We start from the raw sequence: 11,600 nt of genomic DNA on the forward strand, positions 1-11,600 counted from the left end.
TGATGAAAATAAAATATTGCCAGTTATTTCCTTTCACGTGCGAATAAAAATAAAACAGATAACGGAGCTGTCTGGATTCAGTCTGAATGAGGCTCACATGGGATTTCAGAGGCAGCGTTGTATCTGATTCAATTCAGATGTCTCTCTGGTGCTGTCACTACATTTATATGAATGTTCACCTCTATGAAAAATGTGCTTTACAAACCTTTGACAATCAAAAGCTAAATTAAAGCCGCTATAATCAATATTTGTACAATAACAATCAATAAAATGTGAAGGAGATCCTCATAGTCAAGAAATATCACCCCGCTGTGCAGTTTCTATCAGCTGTACAGAGCTCCTTTTTAGCGACTTTCAGCTCGTTGTTTTGTTTTTCTGGCTCATTTTACAGTTTTGATTCACTCTCACTGCTCTCATTGCATTGTTTCCAGGCACAGCAGGAAGCTGTTTACAGGAAAGAAGCCCTGATAAAACTACAACCTCCCCCCACACACAAAACGGCTGACAGGAGCAGTTATAGACTAGCTGGTGAATATAGTGGAGCATTAAGCAGCTAAAGAGCCGGATATTTCCCTCAGGTGTTAGTAGAGACCTAAAATAGAGCTAAAAAGCAAGCAAATATTGGACTTGCCAGGTGACCAGAGACATAACTCCAGATGCACTTTAATCTTGTTCCATATCTGCTGATTCTATGAATAAGCAGCTGTTTCCGAACATGCTGCGTTTACAGCTTGTTTCTGCCGCCCGCAAGAGGCTTAAAAAAATGTGTTAAAGCAGGTTTAACACAACATTGGATGTAGACTTTTATTACGGCGGCTCAGACGACTCATTAAGCACTTCATTTATCAGAGTAAGGTTTAATAAATTAAACTGATCATGCACAAATTGTGTACAAAAACATTACGATAAAAAAATTTAAACTCACAAATAATGCTGTTTATAACACAACAAAGATGTTAAGGTCAGGCAAATGCACCAGTGTGTACACATTAACGGGAAAAGCTCATTCAACTACTTCAGGTTACATAAAAACAGTTGAGGAGATAAAAAAATACAGCATCATAAAAAGGACCCCAGAAAAATCAGTAGCTTATTTTGTTTTTTTTTACATCCAGCTATACAATGTTTCACAGAAAGAAAAAAAACTGCGCAGCAGGCAGCTGGGAATGTGGACTATATGACTACCACAGGACAGACAAAAGCAAAATCACAGCGCTACACGATCTTAACACATGCTGGGTTACCACTACAAAGCAACAAAGACCTCGCACCATGCATGCTGGTCCGTCAGCTTCTGAAAAATCCCCCGACAAAAATGGGGAGACATGGAGTACAGTTCATCGTCCAAACCCAAAACAGGCAGGACAGCAGTTAGGGCAGAACTAGTCCATACGCAGGGCGTTTTATTATTTTTTTTAAAAATGTATCAATCAATGTAATACAAACAGTCTTTACACAAAAGAACGATTAGATAGCTGTTCTATAAAAGTCCTTGTCTGTGTTTAGAAGAGCACATCTTCATTCTTAATGAGCACCTCCACCACCTGTCTCTGGTAGCGGATGTCATTGAGTGCTGTTATGGCGTCCAGGTTTGGTGCACGCATTAGGGTGGGTCCGAAAATGATGGCGAGGTTCTCTGCGTTCATCAGGTTGTATTTTTCATTCTGTGTCACCCTGCAAATATGAATCGAAGTTAGAAATATGGACTGATTCTGGAAATAAACACAGAAAAAATGAAAAAAGTAATACTTTCTTTGGACTTTCCCCTTGACTAAGAGAGAAATTAAAACAATATCTCAAAGTATTGGAACATTAATGACTAGTACAGTTAATTTAGTCATCAATAACTTGCACAAAAGTGGAATTAGCAATAAGCAAAGTGATGTCTCCTGTTGACTTTTTTCTTTATTTTTGAACCATTGTCACTTTATATGATGCATTTTATACACATTTTATTTAACTGTAGTTCTGCTGCACAATAAAGTGAACGTGGGAGCTGATATAAGATTGTAACAAGCTCTGCTGTGCCTACAGAAAAAGAAAAATCATAATAATCACCCCCCCTTTCTGAATAATTTAGTTCTTGGGATCGCTCACCTTTTTAAATGCGCCATGAGGTACTTCAGAGTTTCATTGTGCGATGGTGGCAGCAGTGCTAGAGCTTCGCGGAAAGCTTCCAGTTTCTTCTCAGGGTCTGTGAGCTCTTAACGGAAACACAAAGGAGCGCTTTTGTTAAGCGTGGCCTGAATACACTCTCTGACCTCAGAGGACACAAGCAGAAATCAATGTACTTATTTCCTGTGGGGTAATAAAAGCTATTTGTCTGAGGCAGAGGAAGTCTGAGCCTGCTTCAGATGGCTAATGCAAATGAACAGTGGGAATGGCTTCTTGACTGTATGGTTGGGATTTTGCAAATTAGGGGCACAAATGGAGTCGAATAATTATTCAGGACTTAGGGTCAGTGTTGAGTTTTGAAAGTCATTGCCTCATTCTGAGAAGTAAGCTGTAGGAGGCTGCATTGTTATAGCTCTGCTTCAACTATAAGTGAGGAAAATTACCAGTTAATATTTTCCTTTTTCCGCAAGAAGAAGCATTAAATCTGTTTGAAAGAAGTTTAAACTAACAGCAAAGGACTGTGGTCATGTCCAATACAACAACCAAAACAAACTACAGCCTCAAGAATGTAGACAATATAATATTGTAATGCTTATTGACTCTTGAACTGGATATCATCAAATACAGGTGTTTCTGTTACTTTGTCTACCCCTCTACAGCTGACATCTGTCGGTAAAAAGCATTATGCACATAAACAAAAGTGACTGCATGACATAAAGCTGAGCAGTGGACGCTCGCTGCTGCGGAAATCCACCTGAAACAGGTGTGTTTCTGACTAATTTGTGCCGTCGTGACTTACTCGCAGCCTCGATGAACCCTGGGTAAGCATTGTACGAGATGACGGGAACAGGCAAATCCCTTAGGTACAGTTTCAGTGCACCCGTGATGATATTGATGTCTTCATAGGCATTCCCTGAGATGTCTGTCTTCTCGCCATCTGTGAGGATGTGTGATGGAGAAGGGAGACAAGAAGAAGAAGAAGAGTTTTTCAGACTGTAAAAAACTGGCTGACATCAGCGCTCTCACGTCTCCGTCTGGATTGAGGAATAAAGAGATTGTGTTACTGTGGCTCTGTATTTTGCAGAGTAGCTGCTATCAACCGGCTGGCCTGTTTTATTCAGACTTTCCTTCAGTTATGCATGCTTTCCATAGAGGCTGTGGCCTACTTGTGCTGGCAGACTGAACATCACAGTGCTGTGAGCTGGAATGACACTCTGTCATGGATGATCTCCCACATGCGGATCTAGCTAAGAGTTTAGCCCACTGCTGCAGGCTTTTTTTCTTATAGTTAAAATTCACACCGCACTGGGCCAAGACAGGCTCATTCTCACTAAGTCTACTACTGAATCCCAACACAGCGGAAGGAGCTTTTTTAGCAGCTATGTTTAAGGCAGTGAGAGTACATCCATGGTGTTGTATCCCCCTGAGGTCCCGCCCCTGTCTGTCCACAGTGTGAAGCCCTGCGTGAGAGCCACATGTCAGGATAAGACCTGTGCTCCCAGATGGACAGTAATCCTTAACAAACGTGTCACTTTCCCATTAATCTGAAATGTTATGTAAACATATGAAAGCACGCAATGTCACTCATCATGTTGTGACCTGATAGAAATCAATACAGCAATCACTACATGCAAGAACCAGAGGAACTTACCTTTGTCAAACGCCATCTTGACTTCCTCCACCGAATCACTGAATCCAGATATTCTGTACAGGCCTTCAGACTTCAGTCCTGGAAGGACAAACATGAAATAAACAACCTTTCAGACATCAGTGGAGCTGCCACAAGTAATGCATAAAAATTCACCTGCATGTATCGCCTTGGGTAATTTAGGAAATGCCATTAAACACTGTTAAATATGCATAAGAAATTAAGGATAAAATGTCCACAGTGTCACACAATGGAACGACATGGGCAGATGCAAATAGTTTTCTGCATCACTGGGCAAAATAATAAAGACATAAATCAAACTTAGCTTCCGACATATATTAGAGAGCAGACAATGAGGGAGCAATGAGCTTCCTACATAGTTGAATGATTTAACTGAAATGCAATCAAATAAGGCAGCAGGAAACGGAGTAATGTATTCCTCATTACACGTATACAATTACCAGCACACTCATCACTCCTCTCAGTCATCCCCCCACCCAGCCCAAAAAAACATGTACTCAGTTAGTAATGTAAGCAGACTTTTAACACCTCAAACTAAGGAGAATATATTGTGGATCACTGAATATTAAATTAGAGAAAAGCTGTTTTACAACAAGCATCATAAATAAAGTCAACAGCATCCATTAAACTGAAATCTAAATGGTGTTTTAAAGGGCTGGTTGTTATTCTTCTGATTAAAAAAGCACAAAAATAATCAATTTTGTTCAAGTAATTTGTTTTAAAGTTATTGCATTCTATAAATATGCATCATAATGCATCATTTCAAAACAATTTTAGTGTTTCATGACCTGACTGAACATGCTTGATAAGTCATACTAGAATAATCCTTGAAAAGGCGATAGGGGGTTTGGATCTATTCAAGAAATTTAATCACAAATGAATATTCATAGCTTTGAAATCCATCTGTCTCAGTGTGGTTTGTATTCCCCTTTATTGACATCATTTTGTGCAGTTTCCAAAATTTCATGACAGTTATCATTGTTGTTTAGATTACAGAAAGAAGATTTAAGGGTCAGATATCAAAGTTTCTCAGTCTCATTTGGTCATTTTCAGATCTAAAATTTAAAACAGTACAAACTGTACTGATTCAATTCAGACACCAAATTTAAGATAAAAAAAGGGGGAAAATATGAAAACACTGTGGTCTGAATGTCATTCGAGCCATCAGAAGAGACACAAATGAAATCTCAGACGCTTCAATGTTCAATATAAATTTGTAAATCTGGAAAAAATAGACATTTCTTTTTTAAATTCCAAGCCCTGACACTTCAAAGCTGTAAATTCAGCTGCCTTTGATTTTATTTTTAAGTATTTGCCTCTTTTTTGCCTCCATAATTCTTCAGTTTGCAGAATTTCAACTATTATCCTTCAATGTAAGGACAACAAATCATAGCTTTTACAGCTATGATTAACTTAATTAATATTTAAACTAAACTGCATTAATCATATTTACATCTTGGGTAAAAAAAATAGTCTCATATTGAGCTTTACATTTGAAGTAAACACACACTAACCTCTTGACTCGATCTCTCGTATGCACATGTCCACCACCATGGGCCGTGCTGTGTTGTAAGCGTTCACCAGGGTCGTGAGGTCACAGCTGTAGATTTTACGGATGTGTCTCAGGTCTGGCTTGCAGTCGTTGGGTACCAGAGACGAACATTGTTTGTGGACGTTCAAGCCACAATCTGCAGAGACAGAGAGACACACAGCAGGCTTAGTTCATGCTTAAAAAGTCACAATAGAAGAGCTGTTTTTTAATTTTCCTTTCATTCAGTCAACCATGATACAAAGACTGAATTATTTCTTGTATTTGAGTTATCTTTGAACTGCGGACTATTATGTAAATTCACATTCAACATCAGGGTTCATTTTGATTTGGTTGGCCGGTTTCATGTGTGTGTTTTGGCCCGCTGAAGAGTGTTAATTCCCTTGATCAATATTTGCCCCCGTAAATGTCACACAACCAGCGGAGAGCTCCCCTCTCTCTCTCTCTCTCGACCACACATGGCATTGGAGTCACCTTGAGCAGTGGATAAACCCAAAGTCACCTCTAGAGGGCCATTTATTTATTTAAAAAAACGGCGATAAACAACAAGACAGGACATTAATCTATGAAATATGTGTGTGCGTCTTTTATAAAAATTTGTATGAAAACATTTTTTAGTATTTCAAACAGCAGACAGAATGCATTTGATAGTTATTAAATGTCTTTTTGATGTTTTTTCCCCTCTCCTATATGATATATTCCAGTCTCAGCTGCAACTCACTGGGTGTTCAAATAGCATATTAGTCATGATGTCATTGTAAGTATCCCACACAGCGATTAGTCTTCAGTCATAGTGGATTGGGGCCTGCGGCACAGCTGTTTGAGGGCAGGATTCACCTTGTCGGGAACAGAGGAGCCCGTGGAGAGCAGATGCAGAGATCGACTGCAGCTCTGCTTTGTAACAGAGACGCATGGAGGGAATTAGAGGAACACTGGAAACGCTGTGGCCTGGAGGAGGGATAGTCAGCGCTGCTGCTGCTGCTGCTGCTGCTGTGTGCTCTATTCTTTTCTAAATCCAAGCTCCCACACAATGGCTGTGGAAGCAGCAATTGAGGCGCTGCAGGCTACACTAGACCTAGTTTCCCAGATTGAAATGGGGCAAGCTCTTCAAGCTCTTAGATCTTTTGAGCCGTCTCCAGCTTCTGAAAGGTTTTTTATTTTTTGACAAATTCTGCATGCTTTTTTTATACCAAAACATAAAAATATAACATTTTGATCCCTCAGAAGAATTACTTTTAAATTTTCAATAGAAAATACCCCCTAAAGCCGAGAATATATCACACAATATTTAGATTAATATGAGTCCCTGGAGAAATTCACACAGCCTGCATTTATATGCACTGATGCAGAAATGTAATTACTTTAAGAGATGATTCTCTTAAGGATATGAGACAGGCCGTATAATAGAGGAGGGCCTGTCATCAGACACAAGTCTGCAGAGCTACTGTTGTCCATGTGAGCACACTGATGGCCAGGTCCCAGGTGGGGCGGGTGAGGGTGAGGCAGGCACCCCGAGGGACACTGGGAGACAGGAGATGCTGCTTTACTGCACCGTCAGGTCTGTCTCTGTTGCTATGGGGAGGAGGCTGCAACGTGGTTTGGGCTAAAGGGCTCTCAGAAGAGGTTTAATGGTGGCTGATTGCTAATTTCTAATCAGCACATTATCACTGTGTCCTACCAGTTGAAACTGGTCCCTTTCTGACTGGAACTTAAAAGCAAAAAACACCACTTGTATTTGTTAGATGGTTGTTTTTTTCTCCCTCTACCAAGTATTTAAGTTAAATAAGGGTTGAGCTGCTTGACCTAGCTCTTTGGTTGAAGCCTCTGAATTTTAATGTGTGTGGAAAAAAAAGAGCTCCTTCCCCACGCTCCGAGCCCTGCTCCTCATTAAAGAGACATGCCAGCTTTGTTTTCCTTCATGGGCATGATGGGATGAGGCTGGGGGGCGTACTCTGATGAGGAAATGTGGCACAACAAGCACAAGCAGAGGCTGGCTTCCTGGCACTCAGCCAGAAACAGTTCACACATACAAAAAGAGAAGGGGGTGGGAGAACAGTTTTTTTATTTTTTTTTTGGTATGCAAATTCGAGCATCATGTGAGACTTTGCTGCCCTAGATTCTGGTAGCTGTGGTCGAGTCTGAAGGAATGGCGATAGGAGAGTCGGTAAAGATCGGCTTCCTTTGGTTTGTTGTCAGCTTTTAAAACCAGAGACATTAATAATTAACGTCCGATCTCCCACAGATATGTGTGACATACTTTGTACCATCAATAAAACATCAAAGACACACATCAGTCTACATTACAGCAGTATTCCGGGATGTGCAGTGTAGTGGATGAGACATCTCAGTATCTGAGAAGCAATGGGGAAAATATAACAGAACAACAACATGTGTGTGTTACAGCTATCACACAGATCGGAGGTGAATATTTTTTTTAAAGAAATGCTAAAATATAATAACAAAACACGAAGAACTGAGCTTTCAACATATTTAGGTTTATGCGTTTACTTGGTTATAATGCTGCAAATGTTTATCCATTAAAATAGCTGCTGTGGAAACCTTTGTTATTGTAATAATCTAGTAATTGCTGAAGAAAAATCAATACTTTTATTATTTATTTTTAATTATCTTTCATCATGTTGTGCTTAAACTCATTCTTCTGCTCCTTTGAGCTGATTAGTCCATTCACAAACCCAGTGAGGACAAAAAGTAGGTCACAAATAAAGGTTTAACATAAAGTATCTTCTGTTACATCATAGCTATAGAGCCCTCGTTTCACTCTATTATACAACCCCCCTAATCCATAAACAACTGTTGGGATTTTAGATTAAAACTCAATAATCCAGCCCCAGATGCACTAAAAACCAAGTAACCCACATACATTAATGCTCATTTTGTACACCATGAATGTAAGTCTCGCATGCTGTGAAGTGATTAATCAGTTTATATAAGACTAGTGTTAATGTAGCCGGAGAACAAGATGTACCTGCACATTTGACCCCCTGGGCCATCAGTCCCCACATGAAGCTGGCACAGTGTTCACACCAGTGAGGCCCTCGAAAGGTATGGACCTACAACAGAGAGGAAGACAGTGACAGATATTAGTGATGAAGTGTAATGGCAAGACAGAGAGAGAGAGAGAGAGAGCAGTGAGGGGGGGTCGCAGCCGTTTACACCATAGATGGGCCAGTCTCCATTCTTCAGCTGGCTAGGATGTAGGTGCTGCCATCTTGAATGAGGCAGAGGAGGAGGATTATCTTTGGGTGGAGGAGGATTGTTGTTCAAACAGACCTTCAAACTGACAGTACTGAGATGTGGGTGCAGGTTGACTTGGAGCGGGGGAGGCCTCGCCATCATGGCACAGCAGGACTTGACACTTCGCCAGTGCAAAGGTGCACGTTGTCAGGGAAATTTGCTATGGAAACAGTAGAAAGCCACCTTGCTCCTGGAAGAAAGCGGAGCCCCCTCCTCTCCCAGCCACCACCACCACCACCACCACCACCGCCCCACGTTTCACCAGGTAACAACAGCGCAGCCAATCAGGAAGGCCTCTGGGAGCAAGAGTGCAACTCTCCCTGATTTCCTTGCATTACATCAGTAGCAGGCAGTTTTGGTAAAGAATGGCTAGTTTCTGGTGATCACTGTGTTAAAAAATATAAACTCAGTCACCTGAGAAGTTCTTTGATTGAATCTGATTACAATTTAACATCCACCTAATCAATTTTTTGCTAATATAGACTTACAGGATCCTAAAATTATACGATCCTATGAGGCTGTGGTTCGGTTTAGCTTGATAAATGTGGTGTTAGGCTGTCAGAGTGATTAATTTGGAACGTTTAAAACTGAAAGATTTATTTTAGCACCCTAATAAAATGATTTGTGCATTAACACATTAATACGTTCACTCCGATGATACACTGCCCTTTATTTGTTGGACCTTTCAACGCAGAAACTCCTAAAATGCAACATTCAGAAATACAAGAGGGCAAAGCAGCAGAAAGAAATTGGTAAGCATCAGCGGTTTGAAAGCCTTGAAGGTAATATTTCACCTGCTGCTCTCCATCCCATTAACCAGCCAAACTAGGAGAGTGAGCCTGAGCCAAACAGGGATACACTCCTCCACTGTTTCCCCTCTCCATCGGCCTAATCTCTCCATCTGGTGCTCAAACTAACAGAAGTGCTCCACAGACCACCCAACAGATTTTCTTTTGATAAAGGCTCACTGGACAGACCAAAAGCAGCTCTGTTTTTCATCCCTTCTTCCAACCCCCCCCTTCCGCCTCCTCCACACATCTCCCACAAGGGTAGCATGAGAAGCAGCCCTCTGGCCACACATGATGAAATTAAAGCAAGGTTTTTTTAAAAGATGAAGCAGCTGTCAAGAGTTTTTAAAAAAAGAAATCTTTTAAAGTTGATTCAAAAAGTCTCACCTTGAAGTTGTGGACTTTCTCAGATTTGGGTGTCCGGTCGTTCTCCTTCAATGTGGCTCTGCGGACCAATGAGGTGAGCTGTGAATAAGCGAATAGTTTAAGTGGCTGCCAGAAAGTGGCTGGAGGTTTCTGTGGCCCCATCCTCATCCCTAGAGCTGCCGCCAGAATGTCCTCCTGATTGGCCTCTCGCTTGGCCTTTTGCACCAGGGATTTCTCTTCCTTGTGAACCTCGTAGGACTCTCTAGATGGCATTCTGGTGCTGTGTAGTTTCCCCAAACCTGATGAAGGAACAAACCCAAGAAAAAGTCCCCCCCAAAAAATGAAGGGAAAACTATTTTATGCTCAGAGCAAGTCTATATCAGATGATATTACTTGCATTGTCCCAATTAAATAGATACATCACTGAAAACAAACTGCAATTTTTAAATTACAGAAGAAAGAGTCTGGAATTCATTGAAAAGAGTCCAAAAGGGAAGAAAAACTGTAGTCCTTTTTAAATCCTCTCACAGCAGTGACAGTAGATGAAGTGGAGCCTGTGTGATAGGAGTGCCAGGTTTTATACAAAAGAGGTGCAGCCCTGGGTGCTCATGTGGTTCTCTGGGAACGTGTATGCAGATGAGCTGGGTGGTTGCGTTAATCCTCTCCACCCTGTGCGGAGCTGATATTCTCCCTGGAACAGAGACAGCACACTGTTGTGTATGGATGCTGTCTGGGCGGGGAGAGTGAGGGGGAGGAGTACAGGGGTGGACCGTGTAGTAGTCACAGCAGATTAAATGGATCCCACCAGCCAATCACAGCATGGACACACAGGCTTTATAGTAGCCACCACCCCGCCCCCCACGCAACCATCTCCATCAGATATGAGAGCAGGGGAGCCTGGCTGGGATGAAATGAGAGTGGGATGATAATGAGCAATGAATGAGTCATGCATCAAGAGTGGGCTGCTGCCGGCAGAACTTGCGACACCAGTGGGCCGTTGGAGAGGAGCTATTTTCAAAATCAGGTTGCCACAGAAACCGGTCATGACTGGGACTGATGAAAAGCAAAAAACACAAAAGCACAACGCATGGACGCAAAACATAAGATCTGTTGTATGTGTGCACAAAAACAAAGTGATGCTGTAGCTCACCAACAAATAACAGAGCGTTAGAAATGAAAAGACAAAACAAAGCATGAACACAAATGAAAAGAGATTAAACAGAAATATAAAGCAACTCCTGAAGTAATGATTCTGTTTCTGTTTTAATTGTTTATAACAATCCAAACATAAATCCACACAGTGATGAAACAGCTTTGACATTTTCAGTTTGACACATTCATGCACAAAAATGATAAATGGATTAGTGAGATGTGCTTGAGAAGACTCACCTGTTTTGTGTTTTTAATGTCTTTTCATGCTTTATTTCATTTGACTTTCATGCACGTTGAATTGCCCTCGGTTATGAAATATTCTAAACAACAAATAAATGAATCAGAAAATACATCTTAAATTGTAAAAGCAAATATGATCCAGTTGAATAATTTGTATCAGAAATCAGTATTCACTTTACACTGATAAAATATACAATAAAGAATTAAACAACACACGTCTGGAAGCTGGGAGACTTTTCTTTCATTGCGGTCTTTGTCTGAATGTTCGTTTCCTTGAGGTTTACACTGATGCAAAGCTCGTGTTGTGTGCATGCAAATGAAGTATCAAACACAGCATCATGACAGCGGCGTGGGAGAAAGAAAGGATCTCCAACCCGCTTCTATAATTCACACTCCGAGTCAAATGTGATTATGCTCCCACGCCTGAGAGTCTGAAGTCTGACGCTGTTACAGTGCAACACTCTCA

The 11,600-nt window shown here is 41.0% G+C and overlaps 1 protein-coding gene across 1 annotated transcript; it reads right to left on the bottom strand.

The window, feature by feature from the left end:
• Window positions 1-841: 841 nt before the first annotated feature.
• On the bottom strand, window positions 842-10,537 carry chn1 (chimerin 1). Its single transcript, XM_010737783.3, has 7 exons — window positions 9,764-10,537; window positions 8,320-8,404; window positions 5,299-5,472; window positions 3,767-3,844; window positions 2,915-3,052; window positions 2,098-2,203; window positions 842-1,674 (listed from the first exon to the last, which is right to left on the bottom strand). The coding sequence occupies exons 1-7, from the start codon at window positions 10,013-10,015 to the stop codon at window positions 1,503-1,505; spliced, it is 1,005 nt and encodes a 334-aa protein (XP_010736085.1). The 5' UTR covers window positions 10,016-10,537; the 3' UTR covers window positions 842-1,502.
• Between the last annotated feature and the right edge of the window lie 1,063 nt (window positions 10,538-11,600).

Source organism: Larimichthys crocea, chromosome XVIII (assembly GCF_000972845.2).
Source record: "Larimichthys crocea isolate SSNF chromosome XVIII, L_crocea_2.0, whole genome shotgun sequence".
Lineage (NCBI taxonomy): Eukaryota > Metazoa > Chordata > Actinopteri > Sciaenidae > Larimichthys > Larimichthys crocea.